Source organism: Orbicella franksi, chromosome 6 (assembly GCF_964199315.1).
Source record: "Orbicella franksi chromosome 6, jaOrbFran1.1, whole genome shotgun sequence".
NCBI classification, from domain to species: Eukaryota; Metazoa; Cnidaria; class Anthozoa; order Scleractinia; family Merulinidae; genus Orbicella; species Orbicella franksi.
In genome coordinates, this window is record NC_138150.1 from 1277293 (window position 1) to 1300572 (window position 23280).

General features: G+C 38.9%; 2 protein-coding genes across 2 annotated transcripts; both read left to right on the plus strand.

Annotated features, from left to right (window-relative positions):
* Window positions 1-70: 70 nt before the first annotated feature.
* Window positions 71-6894, plus strand: LOC145489182 (uncharacterized). Its single transcript, XM_081468117.1, has 3 exons — window positions 71-704; window positions 3607-3906; window positions 6380-6894. The coding sequence occupies exons 1-3, from the start codon at window positions 614-616 to the stop codon at window positions 6589-6591; spliced, it is 603 nt and encodes a 200-aa protein (XP_081324243.1). The 5' UTR covers window positions 71-613; the 3' UTR covers window positions 6592-6894.
* Window positions 6895-11280: 4386 nt separating this feature from the next.
* Window positions 11281-22070, plus strand: LOC145489166 (uncharacterized). The gene is made up of 4 exons (XM_081468095.1): window positions 11281-12704; window positions 19001-19449; window positions 20778-20960; window positions 21288-22070. The coding sequence occupies exons 1-4, from the start codon at window positions 11423-11425 to the stop codon at window positions 21450-21452; spliced, it is 2079 nt and encodes a 692-aa protein (XP_081324221.1). The 5' UTR covers window positions 11281-11422; the 3' UTR covers window positions 21453-22070.
* The last annotated feature ends 1210 nt before the right edge of the window (window positions 22071-23280 follow it).

A 23280-nucleotide genomic window follows, 5' to 3' on the forward strand; every position in this document is an offset into this window, starting at 1 on the left:
GCTTGAACGGCTCTGGTCAAAAGAGTTTAATCCGACGTTTAATACATTAGACAGAGTTTTCTTTCTCATAACTGAGTGATCGTTGATTCGACATGATAAAGTGTCCTATAGCTAAATGTAGCCTTTTCCTCGGTCAGCCAAAATTTTGTCGACCTGGTCCTATGGAATGCGTTCAGTGTAGTCGCCAACTGCAGACGCCATTGTGCAGTTTGTTTATATGCGGCTATGTAGACGTATTCAACAAAACAAAGCAGTCCTTAATCATGTTATCAGCCGCACCAATCAATGCAATCACGCACCAGACACAAGATAAATATACATGATTTTTTCTGTTTCTGGTTTCAATTTTCATGACTCATTTCCGTACCAGGTCTCCTGAAGTGGCAAGAGAAGGAATCCACGGGGGATAACTCGAGCTCGTACAACAGTTATATGTTATTTGCTTTTTACCGGCTGGAAAAGTTTGCGACAACTCCAGTGATCCGCTTCGGGAATTTGCTCATCGCTTATTGAAGACTGTTAAGCTTCCTGTTTCAGCCCCGAGGGTACCTGGGAACTGCGTTGCGACGAGGAAAGAACTTCAAAGGACGTGAAGTCTTCTCAGCAACGTAAAATGGATCCGATCAAGCTTTGCTCCATTCTTTCCGTGATGTTTGGGGCCACATCTTTCTTGGTTGTCGTTGTAGCTTCTCAAGTATCGGAAGGTAAACTAAGTTAACGTCTGTTTCCGCAGGAAGTTGCTTGCGAGCACGGAGTATGCTTGTGCTCCATTGCTCACACTTTCAACTAGTTTCGTTCCTGTAATCTCGATGCTTTGCCTTTCCTTTTCTGGCTAACGTAGCTAGTAAGGAGTTTCGTCGTCTTTTCAATTTGCTGATCAGATGTTCAGATGTTCCATTAAGGTTTCAGCAAAAGCTTGCACAAAATCTCAAACTGTAATTAGATTCTGATCAATGAACACAACAGGGCAGAAGCTGGCCTCTATGGCGCATCAAAACAAGCGTCAAAGGTCAATTCCAAATTATTTATCGTGGTGAAATGATAGCTGTGTGAAGAGAATAGATCAAATGACTATTTATCCGTGATTTGTTTCCTTAAAGTTATTAACCGATTGGACAATACCGAGAATGAGGGATGATTTAAACTGACTGTTTAAAGATAAAGACATGTTATTAAAAATACCAGGCAGGCTGGCAGAGTATCTTTAACATAGTCGCCAAATATATGAATTATTTGATATATGTAAGTATTACTTCCCACATTCTCGAATCCTTCACTAAGGCCAAATTACATAATTAGCATAACTTACTGCCAATAAGGAAGTGAAATAACCATTTCAGCAAAGAAGAATGCGTCGCCGAGGTCGTTCACTTAACTTCACAGCGCAAGAATAGCAACGACAAGGTCGCTAATGAAAACAAAAGATTTAAAGAACACTTTAAAATGAGTTGGAACATTTCTATGCCGGCCGTTCTCCGCAAAATTCCAGCGACGAGTAAGGACCAAAATCTGCGATAGGTTGCGATACGCGAGAACGCGAACCTCAAAGACGAAGTTAAATTCCTTTTACGACTAGACCTCTCTCTTATATAGATACTTCGCTATTGGAATAGCTCTGGCCGTAATGACCCAGTGATAAAAAACTAAATGAATCTTCATTATCACGAGACTCATACGAAAACTATAATTTTCTTTTTTTAAAAATAGACATTACCGTCGACGTGACCATTTTGGTTGTTTGAAACTCCTTACTAATACAATGAACAAAACTTATGCACCTCACGGTGCTGTGTCCATTCATGTCTAGCAGTGACTGCTTTCTCGAGTGTTTATTTTGGCTGAAAACCACCTTACCGTGAATGAATTAATTTCCTTTGTATTTTATTCTAATTAACTGCCCGCTGACTGTCGCAGACTGAAAGTATGGGAATATAGCCTGCAGGTGTATTCTGTTGTATTGGAAAGAATATTATCACTTCTGTATTAGATCACTTTACGATTTTCTTTTTTCTACCATTGTATGATCCTTCACCTTGAGCCGGTAACATCCGGTATTACAAGCAAATTGATCACTGAACCAAAGACTGTTAAGATGACGTTTGCTAAGAAACCGAAAACGAATAAACACTGGCTCAAGGAAGGTACACTATCACAAATCTCTATTTTAGCATTCAAATTTTACACACGCGTTTTGTGACTGGCGACGAAGGACAATTTTGCGAAACATGTCTTCAGTGTAAACTAAAAAGCGGTGTACTTCATCTGAACGTCAAATCAACCAACCAAAACATACACTCAATCTGTGCTTGTTGGATCAAATCTTAAACGAGCCAATTGTATAATTTCAATAGTTTATTCAGGAATTTCAACCCAAAACGGTTACAAAACATCTTTGTCCATTCGGGAACTAGCTTAAGAGACTATATGATCAAGATAATAGTGTCATTGTCAGAGAAAATCGGGCAGTACCAAAAGATCAAGGGCGGCCGTTTACCTTTATCTTTCCACAGTGTTAAAGTTATCCGAAAAGATTAACAACCATGACATTTGCCGAAGTAGGCGTTCGTTTTTCTTCGAAACATTACCACATCATTATTTTGGACTCTCTGAGCGGTCGAAAATGGCCGAAATTTCGGGCAACTTTAGGTGAGCCTAAAAGATACTTCGTACAAATTTTATATACTCTCATTTTCGCGCGATAATATTTGTCCCTTTATTAGTTGACTTTCCGACCGCGGTGTATTTTTTACGATTTTTTCTCTATTACAGTAACGCTACTGTTGTCTTCACCATCTCTATCTTTATTACCATCAGCGTCAGTATCTGTATCTCCATCTCTATCTTAATTTCTATTTCTACATCAAGGAGGCAGATGGATTTGAAATCTGGAGGTCCCTGGTTCAAATCCTTTACCCTACCGCTATCTGGATTTCTTCTTAGTAGTCCCGAGTTCAACTCTTCCACGGTGCGATCTGTGTAAAAAGTCAACTGATCAACCTTCCCCCAGTTGGGATTCTATATAATTTCTGTTCTATTTCCAATATGTACTTTTTACTTTCAGTGCTTCCTATTAGTAAAAAGTGCTAAATACATTTAACACTTTAATATAAACGATACTTGCTGACACCTACACCAACGAATTAAAGAACACAAAGGATCGGCAGTTGAAAACCGCCTAAGAGAGCAACATGATAGGAAAGAGCAAAGTTTTAAAATTTTAAGGAAGTTTCAGAACAAATTGGACTGTCTTATTATTTTTTCTCTTTATCAAAGAACTAAAACCAACACTGAACAGACAGTGTGATTCAATTCGCGCTAAATTTTTTGTTTAGTCCTCTTGTTAACTTCGTAAATACTTTTACCACTTATCTTACGCATTTTATTGCATTCTACCGTTCGTGATATTCTTAACTATATTTTTATTGTTAGAACCATATTTACGGTTATTTTATTTATTTTTATTCGCACTTGAAAATGACCTCGGAGAGGTCGAAACGTGGTTTTTTATCGTTAGTTTTTATTGCAAAATCGATCTCAAAGAAATTACTCATCAAGACTTAAGATAAAGTTATTTATTTATTATTTATTTATTTATTTATTTATTAGCATCAGTGGTATCATCAGTGTCGGCGTCCGCGTCACCATCATCTTCACCACCATCTACATCTTCGTCCCCAGTAGGATTAGGATCAGCACCACCATCTACATCTCCAACTCCATCCCCACCAGCATCGTCAACATCATCACCATCATCTTTTCCATCTTCGTCACTATCAGCATCACCATCTGCAGCTCCTTCTTTAACATCATCACCGTCACCATCTCCATCATCAAAAATTTTGTTGCCATCCTCGACTACAAATCCTGTGCAATCAACGACGGGACCGTCCACAACACCGTCAACAGGTAATAATAATTAATGAACATATAACAAACTCTAGAAAACAGCAATATATATGTTACGTCAGGAATGTTACATCAGGAAGTACCTTACACCGACCACCACTGAACTACTCGTTCATATTTTTGTATCTTCAAAGTTGGATCACTACTGCAATGCCCTACTGTTTGGCCTACCAAACTGTACTATAAAAAGGTTACAACGCGTCCAGAATGCCGCTGCTTGCCTAATCACACTTACAGCAAAGCATGATCACATTACTCCCGTTCTTTTTAATCTTCATTGGCTTCGGGTGAATCAACGTATTATTTTCAAGATTTTACTTATAAGAAACACTATGGAATGCTCCACCATTTGAAATTTTAGACTAATGTTTTTAATTTTTAGATACTTTTTAGATTTTCTCTGTATTGTAAAGCGCCTTTGAACTTTAGGATACTGGCGCTATGAAATCTTTACTATTATTATTATTGTTATTATTTGTGAGTTTGCGGAGACATGACATCCATGCATACCTCGGATGTGTAACGTATACATCCAACATGATTCAAATCTGTGGTATTAATATCATCCTGTTGCATTGAGGGAAAAATTAACTGAATATTTTTTAAGCCAGTTGGCCTTTTTCTATCATTGTATGATCCTTCACCTTGAGCCGGTAGCAACCCGTATTACAAGCAAATTGATCACTGAACCAAAGATTGTTAAGATGACGTTTGCTAAGAAACCGAAAAAGAATAAAGACAAGTTCAAGAAAAAAAATCAAATGTTATTCCATTTTAAATGTAACGCCCACTATCACAAATCTTTATTTTAGCATTCAAACTTTACAGACGCGTTTTGTGACTGGCGACGAAGGACAATTTTCCGAAACATGTCTTGTAAACTAGAAAGCGTTGTTCTGTATCTTTACCTGTGCTTGTTGAATCAAATCGCAAACAAGCCAACTGTGTTATTTCAATAGTTTATTCAGGAATGTCAACCCAAAACGGTTACAAAACATCTTTGGCCATTCGGAAACTAGCTTAAGAGACTATATGATCTAGATAATAGTCTTTTGATGATACAATGTTGGGTGTTATAATTAACTATTATTCCACGAGGGCGCGTTGAATATGAGATGGTAGATTGTTACAGGTATCAATAGCGTCCAAGTTAGCCATACTGCTATTTTTACATTTTAGTTTTTCTCGATGGCCTTTAATCAAGATCGATCTGTTAACACGATAAGACGTAAGAATCTCTGTCATAACATCCTGGTAGAATTTGTTGTAGAACGTCATAGACTGAAAAGTTGTCTGGGTTGAGGTTGTTTTTGTGTAGGCTCCTGCCGCTTGTTGCATTTTTTACATCTCAGTGCCACATACTGCTCTACTTCGGCTGAATCTGGGAACTGGCCTCTTCCCTCCCCTCTCAAACCCTTGTCCCCTCCCCACTTCCGTGTCCATGCTCCCCTGCAATTTGTAACTTCTTCAGGTAGAAAGCACAATACGCGCTACAACTTAGACAGGTGATGCAACCCACCCTTTCCGACCGCGGTGTATGTTTTACAATTTTATCTCTATTACAGTAACGCTACTGTTGTCTCCACCATCTCTATCTTTATTACCATTAGCGTCAGTATCTCTATCTCCATCTCTATCTCAATTTCTATTGCTACATCAAGGAGGCGGCGTGGCAGAGTGGCTTAGGGTAGTGGATTTGGGTAGTGGATTTGAAATCCGGCATGGAGGTCCCTGGTTCAAATCCTTCACCCTACCGCTATCTGGATTTCTTCTCAGTAGTCCCGAGTTCAACTCCTCGACCGCGCGATCTGTAAAAAGTCAACTGATCAACCTTCCCCTAAATAATTTCTGTTCTATTTCCAATGTTTACTTTTTTACTTACAGTGCTTCCTATTAGTAAAAAGTGCTAAATACATTTGACACTTTAATATAAACAATATTTGGTGACACCACCAATGAATTAAAGAACACAAAGGATCGGCCGTTGGAAACTGCCCAAGGGAGTTTCAGAACAAATGGAACTGTCTTATTATTTCTTTTTTTTTTTTATCAATGAATTAAAACCAACACTGAACAGTGTGATTCAATTCGAGCCAAATTTTTTGTTTAGTCTCCTTTTCGACTTCGTAAATATTTTTACTACTTATCTTACACATTGTATTGCATTTTACCGTTTGTGATATTCTTAACTATATTTTTAATGTTAGAAACACATTTACTACTAATTCCTAGCTCTCCTCTGGGAGAACAGGAAAACACATTTACGCTTATTTTATTTAATTTTACTCGCACTTGAAAGTGACCTCGGAGAGGTCGAAACATGATTTGTTGTCGTTAGCGTTTATTGCATAGTCGATCTCAGAGAAATTACTCATCAAGACTTAAAATAAAGTTATTTATCATTTATTTATTTATTTATTCTTTTATTATTTATTTATTTGTTTATTTATTTATTTATTTATTTTTCCATCAGCATCAATGTCAAAATCCGCGCCACCATCATCTTCACCACCACCTCCATCTTCGTCCCCAGCAGGATCAGGATCAACACCACCATCTACATCTCCATCTCTATGCCCACCAGCATCGTCAACATCATCCCCATCATCGTTTCCATCTTCGTCACTATCAGCATCACCAACTACGGGACCGCCCACGACACCGTCAACAGGTAATGATAATTAATGAACATATAACCAACGCTAGAAAACAGCAATATATATGTTACATCAGGAAGTACCTTACACCGACCACCACTGAACTACTCGTTCATATTTTTGTATCTTCAAAGCTGGATCACTGTAATGCCCTACTGTTTGGCCTACCAAACTGTACTATAAAAAGGTTACAACGCATCCAGAATGCCGCTGCTTGCCTAATCACACTTACATGTACAACAAAGCATGATCACATTACTCCCGTTCTTTTTAATCTTCATTGGCTTTGGGTGAATCAACGTATTATTTTCAAGATTTTATTTATAAGAAACATTATGGAATGCTCCACCACTTGAAATAAGAAATAGTTCGCCTCTGTGTCCGTCTTCAAAAATAGACTCAAAACTTTCTTTTCAAAAAAGCCTTTTTGCAATTTATTTTAGACTAATGTTTTTAATTTTCAGATATTGTTTTAGATTTTCTCTGTATTGTAAAGCGCCTTTGAACTTCAGGAGACTGGCGCTATGAAATCTTAATTGACATCATTATTGATATGTTTATTATTACTATTACTATTATTATTATTATTATTATTATTATTTGTTAGTTTGCGGAGATATGACATCCATGCATACCTCGGATGTGTAACGTATACAACCAACATGATTCGAATCTGTGGTATTAATATCATGCTGTTGAGGGAAAAATTAACTGAATATTCTTTAAGCCATATGGCCTTTTTCTACCATCGCATGATCCTTCACCTTGAGCCGGTAGCAACTGGTATTACAAGCAAATTGATCACTGAACCAAAGATTGTTAAGATGACATTTGCCAAGAAACCGAAAAAGAATAAGGACAACTTCAAGAAAAAAATTAAACGTTATTCCATTTTAAATGTAACGCCTTCTATCACAAATCTTCATTTTAGCATTCAAATTTTACACACGCGTTTTGTGACTGGTGACGAAACAAAACATGTCTTGTAAATTAAAAAGCGTTGTTCTGTATCTTTACCTGTGCTTGTTGGATCAAATCTCAAACAAGCCAACCGTTATATTTCAATAGTTTATTCAGGAATGTCAACCCAAAACGGTTACAAAACATCTTTGGCCATTCGGAAACTAGCTTAAGAGACTATATGATCTAGATAATAGTCTTTCGATGATACAATGTTGGGTGTTATAATTAACTATTATTCCACGAGCGCGCGTTGAATATGAGATGGTAGATAACCAGCGCTTTAACCATCTCATATCCAACAAACGCGAGTGGAATAATTGTTCAGTATTAAAAACGCCCCTAAAATATAGAAAACTAAACTAAAACAAAACTGAGTACGAACCAAAAAAAAAGGTTCGCAATGCGAACTTGTGTGGATTTCTGTCAAATAAAAGTTGATGCGCTATGGATAAATCAGAGAAATTGTAGCTTTACAGTAAACATCTATACATTTTGTCGTGTTGTAGTGATGAACGTCGAGTAAAGATACTGTAGAGTCCTGGTTATAAGATCCCAAGCTGCAGACGAAAAACGGTTACAGGAGAAACATGTTTGGACTTTAGTTTCTAGGAAATTCGCTCCCTTAGGGTTCGGTTACATGGAACTCTTTACCGAGGCAAATGACCCTTTTACCACGGGAAACTGCATTTAGTGAGTATGATCAATATTTCCGGAGGTAAATTTCCCGTGGTTAATACCCATGGATACATCAAAAAGATCACATGCAGCGCCCTTGACATTTAATGTGGTAAGTTGCATTGGTGTTTTGATGTCCAAGGTATTACGAGCAAATCACGTTTCTCCGTTTGTCATTAATATGTAACCGAAAAGGAAAAATGGTTTTCCTCCGTGTGCCATTTTTGTTACCTTGGCAAAATCCCGTGTAACCGTTGTTTCACAACGTATACTAAAACCCAGCCAAAAACAAAAAAAAAAACGAAAAAAAAAGGTCAGCAGACATATATTTAGCCCCAAGTTATTGGAGGGGGGGGGGGGGGGGGAGGGGGGAGTTTCATGGAAAGAGTCACTGAAGTAAACACATTTTGTGCATGTTGGGCAGCAGCAGGGGCGAAAACAAATGACATCATCGAAAAGCAAGTGCAGACGAGACGGTTTAGTTTTTGGTTGTGACTCTGGGCCGTACAATAAACAATAACGTGGCCTGTTTCGTCGGGATACCAGATGACCTGCTACATAACTGGGACAATTAATGTTCCCGAACACAACTTTTGAATCGCGTTGGCTTGGGGATGTTTACTGTGGGAACAGTTTTATTTCATTGACTACATTTGTCCTGGGATTCGTTGATTAGTTCCAGTGGAGACAAATAGTTCAGGTAGCCGTAGCAGGCGCTCTCCCCCTTCTCCCTCATGAATAGTTCAGTCTGTATCCAGTCGAAATTGTTCGGAAAAGTACTCTAAAGCCATAAGAGTAAGCCTGAACCAAGGAACGGTAATAGAAATGTTGTCTACTTTTATTCATCAGCGGAAATATTCGAATCGGTCGCTGGTTGCACGGAGTTTGTTTACGATAAATCAGCTCCGGTTGCAAATGTCAGCTAATATTCGTGCTTCCAGCTGAGAAAACTGTTTGTAAATTATACTTCTAGAAATGAGCTTTTGTGGTTAATCATGACCAATAAATGTGAAAATGTTTAGCGTGAAGTTTGAAGGCCACTGCAAATATTTAGTCCTTTTAAACTTGTGAGTCTACGGAAACAGCACCGTCACGCAACGTATCAAGAAATCACGGTTTATCACTCAGTCGAGAGGACCTCAACTTGCTAACCATAAATACACAGGAAAATACTGGGCTTTGTCGTTATGTTATATCTGTCCGTAAAACTGCAGTTGTTGATATAAATGTGCTGATTTTAGCAACAGACGGGAGTTGAAAGTAATGAAGTCAATCAACTGTAAATTTTCTTCCGACAGTTGCAGACTGCGCGGCGCGACATGTACAATGTTTAAATTTATTGTTTACTAGCATTCATTTTCCGCAGAAATTGTCGGCATTTTCAGCTGATCGAAAGAATTTCAATGTCGCATAATTTAAATATGTAATTGCAGAAAGTTCTGTCCGAGAACTGGAACTTTGTATGATTGTTGTATGATTGATTGATTGTCCTATTCATCCAAGAATTTCGCGCGTATACAGAAAGCGAATGTTTACCCACCTTATAATAAATGGCGCGTCAGAAATAAATATGGCAGCGACTGTCTAAAAACACTAAGACCTAAGGTCTAGGACTCCCTTCGAATCTCAGAAACAAGTCAAAATTCGCCAAAAAACAACACCCGGTAAGAGTAATCACACTGATGGCCGCCGCACAAAAACACTCAACCTTTTCCTAGTGGAACCCAGTCTACACGCCAAGTAGAAACCACGTGACAAACGCTTTGCTCTCGTGGACAAATAAATGAATAAATAACTAAATGTCGCTGGCGTTGACAAAGTGTGGGAAATCCCACACAAATATCACACGTACCGGCGGAACGCTAATACCTTCATGATTGTACCATCATTGTAGAGCATGGTTTATTTTATGGCTAGCTCCGCGAGCGGGCAAGATGAGTCAAATCCTGCGCTGTTATTTGCTACCCGAGCGGGCAAGATGGAGCTATCTTGCCCGCTCGGGACTACCCGCCGTGTCCTGCAAGAAAAATTTCCCAAGATTTCCAAATTTCCAAATTTTTATTGACCAAGCTTGTTCGGTCAAGATGGCTGGATATTGGCCAAATTCTTTTTTTGCGAGTTTATAGACGGAGACGGAGTCAATATCCAGCCATCTTGACCGAACAAGCTTGGTCAATAACCCATATATAATGGCGCGTACTATGATGGTCTCTTCCCTCCCCTCTCAAACCCTCGCGCCCTCCCCACTTCCGTGTCCATGCTCCCCTGCAATTTTTAACTTCTTCAGGTAGAAAGCACAATACGCGCTACAACTTAGTCAGGTGATGCAACCCACCCTTTCCGACCGCGGTGTATTTTTTTTTTTTTTTTTTTTTTACGATTTTCTCTTTTTTAAAGTAACGCTGCTGCTGTTTTCACCATCTCTATCTTTATTACCATCAGTGTCAGTATCTCTATCTCCATCTCTATCTTAATTTCTATACATCAAGGAGGCGGCTTGGCAGAGCGGCTTAGGGCAGTGGATTTGAAATCCGGTATGGAGGTCCCTGGTTCAAATCCTTTACCCTACCGCTATCTGGATTTCTTCTCAGTAGTCCCGAGTTCAACTCCTCGACCGCGCGATCTGTAAAAAGTCAACTGATCAACCTTCCCCAGTTGGGATTCTAAATAATTTATGTTCTATTTCTAATATTTACTTTTTTTACTTACAGTGCTTCCTATTAGAAAAAAGTGCAAATACATTTGACACTTTAGTATAAACAATACTTGGTGACACCTACACCAACGAATTAAGGAACACAAAGGATCGGCCGTTGGAAACTGCCTAATAGAGCAACATGATAGGAAGGAGCAAAGTTTTGAAATTTAAGGAAGTTTCAGAACAAATTGGACTGTCTTATTATTTTTTCTCTTTATCAAAGAACTAAAACAAACACTGAACTGACAGTGTGATTCAATTCGCGCTTAATTTTTTGTTTAGTCCCCTTTTTAACTTCATAAATATTTTACCACTTATCTTACACATTTTATTGCATTCTACCGTTCGTGATATTCTTAAGTATATTTTTATTGTCAGAAACATATTTGCGCCTATTTTATTTATTTTTACTCGCACTTGAAAATGACCTCGGAGAGGTCGAAACGTGATTTTTCATCGCTAGGTTTTACAAAATCGATCTCAAAGATATTACTCATCAAAACTTAAAATAAAGTTATTTATTATGTATTCATTTATTTATTCTTTTGTTATTTACTTATTTATTTATTTATTTATTTTTCCATCAGCATCAGTGTTATCATCAGTATCAGCATCCGCGCCACCATCATCTTCATCTCCATCTCCATCTACATCTCCGTCACCGTCAACACCTCCTCCTGAATCAACATCAATATCACCATCTCCATCTCCATCAACGTCAACACCTCCTCCTCAATCTGCATCAACATCACCATCTCTGTCACCGTCAACACCTCCTCCTCAATCAACATCAACATTACCATCTCCATCAACGTCAACACCTCCTCCTCAATCAACATCAACATTACAATCTCCATCAACGACAACACCTCCTCCTCAATCAACATCAACATTACCATCTCCATCAACGTCAACACCTCCTCCTCAATCAACATCAACATTACAATCTCCATCAACGACAACACCTCCTCCTCAATCAACATCAACATTACCATCTCCATCAACGACAACACCCCCTCCTCAATCAACATCAACATTACCATCTCCATCAACGTCAACACCTCCTCCTCAATCAACATCAACATTACCATCTCCATCAACGTCAACACCTCCTCCTCAATCAACATCAACATTACAATCTCCATCAACGACAACACCTCCTCCTCAATCAACATCAACATTACCATCTCCATCAACGTCAACACCTCCTCCTCAATCAACATCAACATTACCATCTCCATCTACATCTCCATCTCCATCTCCATCACTGTCAACACCTCCTCAGTCGACATCAGCATTACTATCTTTATCTCCATCACTTCCAACACCTCCTCCTCAATCAACATCAGCATTACAATCTCCACCTCCATCACCGTCAGTGGCTCCCTCTCAATCACCAACAGCATTACCATCTCCACCTTCATCTCCTTCAACGTCCGCACCTCCCCCTCAAGCAACATCTGCATTACCATCATCACAGTCAGTATCATCAATATCACCTCTACCTCCATCCCCTTCACCATCTTCATCACCGTCAGCACCTTCTCAATCAACAGCATTAGCATCTCCATCACCATCCCCACGAGCATCGTCAACGTCATCACCATCATCTTTTCCATCTTCGTCACTATCAGCATTATTATCTGCAGCTCCGTCTTTAACATCATCACCGTCACCATCTCAATCTTTATCTCTTTCTCCATCAGTATCATTATCACGATCTCCATCATCAAAAATTTTGTTGCCATCCTCGACTACAACTCCTGCGCAATCAACGACGGGACCGTCCACAACACCGTCAACAGGTAAGGATAATTAATGAACATATAGCAAACTCTAGAAAACAGCACCATATATGTTACATGAGGAAGACTAACACGTTCTAAAAACAAACGGGATATTATAAAACGCAATTTCTGAAACAAATAAAGGAAATCGGCTTTTTTCCCGATAAAATTAACAAATCTGGTATAATATGCCCTTTTTGGCTATTTTTTTTTGCCAGAGTGGTAAATATTTTGGCACTATTTTGCCATGAGAATTGAAAATGTTAGCTGGTAAGAAATGGGTAAATAACTGAAAACTTTACCAGGACCGGAGCTTTGAAGACAGCTATGGTAAAAATGTCACGAAAAGTTAAGATTTTTGCCAAGATATAGTTGCAAGAATCAGCTTAAAAGAGGAGTTTTCTGCAAGGAAGGCAACAAATATGGTAAAAAGTAAGCCTAAATGTTTATTTTTGGTAAAAAGGTTGTAAGAGGCAGCTTTCTCTTGGCATAAAAAAACGCGTATTTTGTTAATTTTGCCAGTTTTAAAAAACGATTGGCAAATTTATCGGTAATTGAGGTAATCTCTGCCAATTTTCTTCTTCTACGAAACATCTGGCAAGGTACATGGAAATTTCCATGTACCTTTTACAAAACATAAGGCAACGAACATGGAAATTTCCATGTACCTTGCAACGAAACACATGACAAGGTACATGGAAATTTACATGTACCCTACAACGAAACACATGGCAAGGTACATGGAAATTTCCACCTACCTTATGACTACACATAGCAAAACGTACATGGAAATTTCCGTGTACCTTGTGGTACACATAAACAAGCATTTCCCCATCTGATAATCAATTGCTCAAGTAAATCTTGGGAAATATAAAATCTAACTACAGCTTGAAAATTACTGAAAAATTAAATAGTTTTAATTAACCAACGGAAAGATGCGTCGTGATCAATATAGAACAATAGTACTCTTCTCTCTTTGAACGAGACATGGACCTGGAAATTAAAGAAACAAAATACATCCACGCAGATGGTTATACATACACTTAACTCTAGTTCTCTAGCTCTTGAGCATTATTTTGGTTCAAGTAACAATTAATCTAAGGATCTATTCACTATCGAAATATTTCAGTTACCATTTCAAAATGAGGTAAAGCCATCTCCTTCGAAAGGTTAAAAAGACTAGTTCTTTTGGAAAAAGTTCAGATTCGCTAACAAAAATAAAGTCGAACTGGAAGATACCACTTCCCGGGTGCCACTTGCTTTGAACGACCTTTTAACCAGAGCTAGTCACCTTCGGAGCCGTTTGGGGCTGCGAAGGAGACTAGAAGCAGTACTAAAATATTATAGTTTTTTTTTTTAAATTGATCTACAGCGTAGTGATTACTTAAATTATATCGAGTCCTACTGTTAAAATGACCAATACGCGTAGCAGAAAGATTAATTAATATATTATGCTTTTCGACAATATTGACCGTTGAAACCCTTTTAGGAGACCTCACCGCGGCCCCAGGTAACTACAATTCGACGTTTACGGCAAACGGCAAAAAAATTGCCTCTTTGATTTTGCAGATTTTGTAATCTTTTCTTTAAATATATCACACAAAAATAGCAAAACGACTTCTAATTTTCACCTCAAATACAAATCTATATATCCTCAAATACAAATCTATAAAAAGCACAAACAGCCAAGACAGACGGCAAAAGTTTCACCTTTGCCGTTCGCCGCGTAAACGCCATGCTTTATCTCACTGATAATCTCGGTCAATAATAGGTTTCAGGAGATCGGGCGCGATTCATTCCACTTACTTGTACACAAATGTTTTGTCTCCTAAACTCGGCAGTACCTCTGCGTAGGTCCCATTGTAAAAACCAAAATAGAGCAGACCTTCTTCCTCGAAGCTCCCGCTCTAATCGTTCTTTGCCCTTTTGACCCTTTTGGCGGATTGCAATACGTGATTCCGTTAAACCGCAGTAACATTATCTCACTGACATTTTGAACGGGCTATTGTTCAGGTTTCCGTAAAGGCCTAGTAATTAGGAGCAGCTTCATTCATTTACATGTGTCGGTGTGCTTTGAATAACGAGGCATATATCATTAGTTCTTATTCAATGGGATGCAAATAAGTGCCCGGTTTATTTGAGCGCAAGTTGCGTATGTGTCAAAAATAACTAATTTTTATTTTACATTTCTCCAAAAACAGAGAAAAGCAAAACACTACACTTTAGAGAGAGTGTTATTTTGAGAAAAGTGTTGGTTTTGTTCGGATTCGCAGAGTTATAAATTAGAATCAGCGGGATCCGGGTGGATGTTACTAAAACTGGGAACGGGGAACGGGGAACGGGGAACGGAGAACCGGGAACGGGAGTCTGGGAACGAGTGTACAGCGGTAACCCGCCTAAGAATTCAACATGGAGGACAAAGGAAAAGAAAAGGGAACAGAAATGTGAGGAAGTCTTACGGTTGTAAACGTGGGTTTCTACCGGATGTGCCCTAGAGTCCAATATGGTACTGGGCTAAACAAAGCATAAAATAGCGCCTGGGCAGAAAATCGAATCGGTATTATCACGTGCTTTCACAGTGGGTCAGTACAAAATGCACACTGTTTTTCGTCTGATACGTGACAACATCTCATCTGAAAACATACCGAGTGTCACGCAGTCGCTTTTCCGCGGTCATCTTTTACCAACATTAGCATTATTGTGGAATGTTCCTTGCTCATTTCTTCGTATATTTTGTCTTGAACAAAGCGGCCAGGCCCCAGGGTATTTATCTGCTGCTCACCTGATTTGCCAGCTGACTTGTCGATCTCCGAAAGGCCGCCATGCTAGTTGCCGAATGCGAAGACAGCGTCGATCCACGTTAAAAGATGGTCATGTGTTATGTCACTTGTCCTCGATATCCTATTGCGTGTTGCTATTTTAAATATTGACATGAGAGCTCGCGCACAGAGTGAGAAGATATGAGAAGACTATGAAGGCTTGAAATTCTATTTAAGAACGACTGTGGCCTGACCGAATGGGGACGTAGCTTGTGATAATACCGATTCGATTCTCCCCCCGGGCGCCATTTCATGCTTTGTTTATCACAGTGCCAATCGGACTCTGCTCTTACAAGAACGTACTGGGCACATGATCTGGGGGCACAGCCTGTGATAATGTGCTAATTTATGTATAAAATGTACAAGAATGCACGTACAAGAATGTGCATGAATGAATAAAAGCATGAATAAGTATGTCGTAATTTATGCGTCCTTAGTCAGTTGTATCATGTAACGCGACGGTTAGGATCTCTTTAGCATTAAAGCGTTTCTTCTTCAAATGCTCTTCTCGTGTTGTTAAAGATCTATTAAAACACAGACGGTAGAAACTCACGTTTACAGCCATAAAAAAACTTCCTCGCATTTCCCCAAATTGTTCCCTTTTCTTTTCCTTCGTCCGCCATGTCGAATTCTTAGGCGGATCACCGCTGTACACTCGTTCCCAGACTCCCGTTCCCGGTTCCCGGTTCCCGGTTCCCGGTTCCCGGTTCCCGGTTCCCGGTTCCCGGTTCCCCGTTCCCCGTTCCCCGTTCCCCGTTCCCCGTTCCCCGTTCCCCGTTCCCCGTTCCCCGTTCCCCGTTCCCCGTTCCCCGTTCCCCGTTCCCCGTTCCCCGTTCCCCGTTCCCCGTTCCCCGTTCCCCGTTCCCCGTTACCAGTTTTAGTAACATCCGATCCGGGTCAGCCGGATGCTTTTCAGTAATAACCGCAGAAATTAACCTATCATTGCGGTTTCGGAAACGAAACTGTCAGACAAGCTGCTTTCATTTCCGCTGTGCTGTTTAACGGTCGAATTTCATCTTATGAGCTATATTTTTGAGAATCGTAGTGCTGTCCCGACTAAATATTGAACTGGCTTATTAGTATGACGAAACAAACGTATTCTTACGGTGAAAATAGACGTGAGCTGGTAGCCTTATAAGCTGTAAGGAAGCAGGTCAGGGCAAACGGCAGAAGCGGTACACCATTAATTGTTGTGGGACTGCCAGCAAGTGAGGTTGTATCCCGGGGGTTGTATATCGAAACTCGGCGTTAAGACAGTCCGTGAACATGCTACAGTTCACAGTTCATCAATTTACAGGTAAAAAAAAAATATTCATTTTGCCTTGTTAAGTGTTATATGACTAGAATTAAAATAGTAGCGGAATGAGCCCATGAACGTGTCAAGTATCTTTGTGGGTCAGTGCTCGGGTCATTTATTATCCAAAAGTGCGCTATTTCTGTAATTTTCGAAAACGTACATGTTGCATTGAACACCTAATCATTCCCTTCATATAAAGCTAAAAAAATATCTTAAAGTGAAAAAACGTTTTAAGACCGATTACATGTAAATATATAAAGGAGATGGCGTATTCTGAGTAAGCAGTTTACAAATATTGAGTCGTTGAATGCTGAAATCCAGACATGCAGCCCAAGATAAACACAGTGAACACGAAGCAAACAGAGACTAAATCGAACTCTTCGAAACGTTAAAAGATTTCAGAACATTGTTTTACGATATATTGACATGTGTTGTTTCTTTAATTTCTAGGTCCATGAATCTTCCAAAAAAGAGCTGTCTTGCTAAGACCGTGACAGGGTGTTGTGTATCTTACAATAAATTTTGTGTGATATCGTATATTTTCGAAGCATCTGCCTCGTCTCACTCACTAAATTACGTCTAAGGGCTATCTGACACGTTCATAACAGGGAACGATATAAGAGCTGTATAAATATGCCTCATACATTTTATGTGTCATCTTAAGGTAGATGGAAATTTCCATGTACCGTTACAGAGTAATGCACAAAGGTACAGGGATTGGGTGAACGTACAAGGAAATTTCCATGTACCTTAACATGTGTAGTGCAGGACGGTACATGGAAATTTCCATGTACCTCAATATGTGTGGTGTAGGAAGGTACATGGAAATTTCCATGTACCTTAACATGTGTGGTGTAGGAAGGTACATGGAAATTTCCATGTGCCGTAGCATGTGTAGTGCAAGTTTTTCTTTTTACCTGCGTTTGAAAGAAATCATGCTCTCTTGAGGTAAATTTTACCATAGGAAGTGACTTTGTTGCAAAATTTAACTTCTTCTTTAGAAATATTGCCAGCCTTACTTCGCTTTCGACCGCACCTGGTAAAAATTTCACTGAAGTGGCTGATTATTGCCAAAAAATCGGCGTTTTAGAATATCCCATTTGCTTTTAGAACGTGTAGTACTTACACCAACCACCACTGAACTACTTGTTTATATTTTTGTATCTTCAAAGTTGGAGCACTGCAATGCCCTTCTGTTTGGCCTACCAAACTGCACTATAAAAAGGTTATAACGCGTCCAGAATGCCGCTGCTTGCCTCATGACACTTACAACAAAGCATGATCACATTACTCCCGTTCCTTTTCAGTTAATCTTCATTGGCTTCGGGTGAATGAACGTATTATTTTCAAGATTTTACTTATGGGAAATACCATGGAATGCTCTACCATGTGAAATAAGAAATAGTTCGTCTGTGTACGTCTTTAAAAATAGACTCAAAACTTTTCTTTTTAAAAAAGCCTTTTTGCAATCTATTTTAGACTAATATTTTTAATTTTTAGATATTTTTTAGAAGTTCCCGGTATTGTAACTTTAGGAAAACAGCGTTATGAAATCTTTATTATTATCATTATTGATATTATTATTATTATTATTATTATTATTAGTATTAGTATTAGTATTATTATTAGTATTAATTATTATATGTGAGTTTGATCTTATCGAGACATGACATCCATCCATCCATACCTCGGATGTGTAACGTAATATATCAAACACGAGAGACAGTGTTTCATCGGGACATCCAAACACCGAGAAGAGAGTTGTAAATACGACGCGCAGCGGAGTATTTTTGACGAAATTCGAAGTGTTTGGATAGCCGTTGAAACACTGCCTCGAGTGTTTGATATGTCTTCTCAATCGAAACAAAAACTAAGAAGTAAACGGAGAAGTAAAATCGTCAAAATCTATGCTAATTAAGACCGGGTATCCAAACCTCCTTCACGGTTGTGATTTTGTTTTAACTTGCTGAATTTTAAAGGAGTTTGAGGAGTATATATCCAACATGATTCAAATCTGTGGTATTAATATCATCCTGTTAAGGGAAAAATTAACTGAATATTTTTTAAGCTATATGGCCTTTATCGATTAGGGAAGTTTTCCTCTTGAGTGCGAATCAGAGAATCCCTAACCTGCACTAAGTTCCTCAAGAGTCCCCTTATTGATGAGAGTTTCCTTTTCCTTTCACATGTTCTAACAGAGGGCTCCAAGGAATTTAAAGGAAGCGGGTCAATAGATAGACAGTGGAACAATGACTATGCCAACAACAGTACAACTGCGTACAAACGACTCTCCAGCGATCTGGAAAACCATTTAACGTTAGTCCTCAAGAAATCATATAAAGAAAACTTCATTAAAGTAGGAGTGAGTAACTTTAAGGAGGGAAGCGTAAAATTCGATTTTACAGTTTACCTAAAGGCCACAACGAATGTTGACGAGGACACACTGAAAGATGCAATACAGAAGGGAGAAGGAGGTTCAAATTTCACTATCACCGGAGTTAGTGTGAGACAGATCGCTAGTCCCAAGCCAACTACGAGCACAACAGAGAAGCCTGAGGCAGGGTCCGGGTTAGAGAAATGGAAAATTGTCCTTATTGCAACCATGCCTGTGATTGTAATTTTACTGATCGCATTATTAGTCGTCGTGGTAAGTCTTTAGTTTAAGGCTTTGGTCATCATAACCTTAAAAAAACAAATATAACCCATTATCTTTTTCCCAAGTATCTCAGCGGTCCGGAATCCTGAATCCTGAATCCTAGTATTTGATTGGCTTATTACGTGGGCAGTTTTTCACGATACAGACCCCGAGTTACCGACCGCTCACATTCCCTTGCTAGAAACTAAAGGTTTAGGTTCACTCTAGACTTGGCTGTGTAAACGTTAAAAAAATAATAACAACGCAAGAGTAAACGAAAACAAAATCGTTATATGCTGGCTTGGTCGGTCCTTATCAAAAAAGAAAACTTTGCCTTTGGCCCCTTAAAACGGCCCTCGGCCTACGGCCTCCTCGTGGCCGCAACTAAGGTGTTGTTACGAATAAGTAAACAGCACGTCAGGTGTAACACTGGTCTCGCTCGCGTTTGATTTGCTACTTCCTCATGGTACTGGCTAGCTTGAGGTGGAGTCTACAAACGATTTCACACGTGCGTTTGATTTCTCCTTCTTTTATTCAACCCGAAACATTCCATATTGAAGAGATCTGTGTGGTGTTTCTTATTGGTTGTTCCTTGGTTAACAATTTTCGCGCACAAGTAAAGCCCCGGACGAACGATCGCAACATTTCAACGCAACATATCGCAACATTGCTGGACGCAACATGTTGCGTGCGTTTGGCCACATTATTACGAAGTGTTGCGACATGTTGGGTGTTGCTGGCTCAATTTTACCCATTTTCAAACTTGAGCCAACAACACACCAGGTCGCAACTAGGAAGCCAATTACACGCGACATGTTGCGACATGTCGCGGTGAAATGCTGCGATACTTTGCCCGGAGTTTAATAATAATAATAGTAACAATAATAATAATAATAGTAACAATAATAATAATAATAATAATAATAATAATAATTTATAACTAATTTATAACTAATTTATAACTAATTTATAACTAATTTATAACTAATTTATAACTAATTTAATAACTAATCAGAGGACACGTAATCAGTTTGATTGGTATTTTTCTGGACTGGACTCTGATTTCTCTCTTGAGGGAATTGATTGTAACAAGCACAACTGATTTCATTCCATTTTGAAGTTCCATTTTATTAAACTTTGTTTCGGCACTCATTAGAAATTTACACGAAGCCTTTTATTAAATAAGATGGTATCAATCAGCCAGTGAACAAACGTTAGGAAATTGAAAGATTACTCTGATTTTCCTTGTGATCATCTTTGTCTCTTGTTTTTTTTTTTCTTGTTAGTGCTTGATTACTAGCAGTACTAATTTCATATTTCATCTGCTTTTCAACTCAAAGTACCAAAACAGAAGATTAAGAAGTGTGCAGAGAAACTTTCCTGTGTTGCATGTTGACAGTGGTCACTCTAGATCTGTGCAGCCCCGTATGTACACGTACAGTGTGTCCTCGAACACAAAGGAAATGTTCCAGTTAACTGGCCCTGGAGAGAACGCAGGCAGCAAAAATAGTCATGGATTGACGGTGGGTTCGCTATTATATGTAATGTGCGTTTCAAATAGTGGACCTGAGAGAAGGCATTTTTTTCACTTTAGATTCGCCTTTGGGAGGCAGCTTTAGCGACCTTCAAAATACGCAGCTAATGGTAGAAGTATTCACACAGTTTTACACTTCTTATCGTCATTATCGTTATGCATGACAGCCTGATAATCACGTTACTTGAACTCGTCAGAAGGGGGAAACTTGAGATTAGACCGTCAGATGACTGACATTTCAGGGCTGGTTTTTTTTTCCATACTAAGCTGTTAATCATTGCTGCTTCATTATTTGCCTTTCTTTTTCTTTAAACAGACATTTAGTCCGGATAATCACGGCCTCAGTGGCGCCAGTAACTCAGGTTACCTTACACTGGAAGGTGACAAGTCAGAGCGAGACTCTCAGTGGCTAGACTGGAACAAAAGTGATGCTTCAGATGAAGACAGCGTGCGCCACTCACCTGGAGTGGGCTTCATTTAGCAATTGTGCAATTTACGTTTTTAAGGAACAAGAGACAGGAATCGCAATCAGTCAGATACCCCCAAGTGATAGGAAAAGAACTGGACAGAAAAACCCGAGAATAATTAGACCGACAAATAGTTTCTACCTACAATGTCTACAGTGTATAAATTTGTTGCTCTATGTAAATTAGCGAGAAATAGTGTGAGCTAAAAGATGCTGTCTTGATCGGCACCCAAATCTCCAAACTAACTTAAATTATAGACGTTTATTGCAGCCAGTAGAAAGAATATCAAGCTTGCGTTACTCCAACCAATCAACTGACATTTAAGGACTAAAGTACGTTTAAGAGAAATGAGACATCCTTATATATATGTTCGAGCATAGCAAACTTTACGGAAGTTCGACAGCACAGCTAGGGAGCGGTAGAGACGAAGACAGCTACAGACAGGGAGGGATTGTACCATACTGTCTTCGAAAAGCCCCCATGGGGAAAGATAATAAAGGATGTAAGTATGTATGAATCACGCTTGGCTGTTCTAGGTTTTAGGTCTGACCTTAGCTATATTGTGAGATTATCAATTATTTTCGTATTTTCTTTGCCGGTACTTCAAATTGAGAGGCTTTAAAAATCGTCATGTTGAAAATGAGATTTTCTTCACGTGATCATGTCGTGGTGCAAACACTTTGCATAAGTGAGGCCCAACGCCAAGCCCGAATAAAGCCATAAGAACAAAGGCAACAAACAAACAAACAAACAAACAAACAAGCAAACAAACAAACAAATGAGCAAACAAAAACACAAACACAAGCAAATAACCTGCAACAAAAAACAAAGATAATCACAGGCAAAAATCGAACGTAAAAGGTTAATTCAGTATAATTCCAGTAGGCTCATTTATTTATGGTGGACGTATTAAACAAAATGCCGATCGTAAAGACTTTTGTCGTTAACGGCAAAAAATTTCGGAAACGTTCACGTCAATTTTTTCTCTGCTGTATTCAAATAACCCAGTGTATTTATTTTTGATATCAACTCGGAAGAACGTTTGGCCCACGATCCATGACCTCGACCCTAATCTCATCTGGATCTCGGATTTTTTTCCGAGTTGATGTCATTTCTACATTTAGTATTCCTTACTGTAATATTTATTTTTGGTTGACGTAGTATAATTTTTTAGGTGAGGTCATTGTTAATAAATTAGCTGTAGTTTCAACATGTAAACTGACCGAAAATCCTGTGTGTGCTAATTTAATTAAACAATTCAATAGTTATATACAGTGTTTTGTATATTGTTTATAGTCCACAGTGACCGGGTGGTGTTTCAATTCTATCGCTTTAATATTCGTACAGTAAAAGGCAAAACCGCGCGCATTGCGACTGATTCGAGCCGGTCGTCGAGACATCTGAGTTTATTGGTTTTAATATCAACGAGTTCTTTATGGTACGTGATATATCAACCAATCACAGTCAAAGTTTGCAACCAGCGCTAAGCGTTCGGGTCTTGATACTCCTCCTGGACGGCCTTCTGTCAGTTCACTGGTAACCCACTTATATGTTAAGATAATTTCCGCAGAACATTCAAGTAATAATGGCAAAAATCAAGTTACCAAAAAACTTCATGACATGGTAATATTTTGAATACAGTTAAGAAGAACTTATCGAGACTTTAAAGGCTCTCAAGCTGACCCTGCGAGGGAAAAGTGGACTTGAAGTTATCCATATTTCAATAGAAACAGACGCTTCACAATAACACACGCTTCATTCTTACGAGGTTTGACTTTAACTTTCTCGAGAATGCTTGAGAATTTAATCGCGGGGCCACTTAGGGAAGTGAACTAAAGTGAG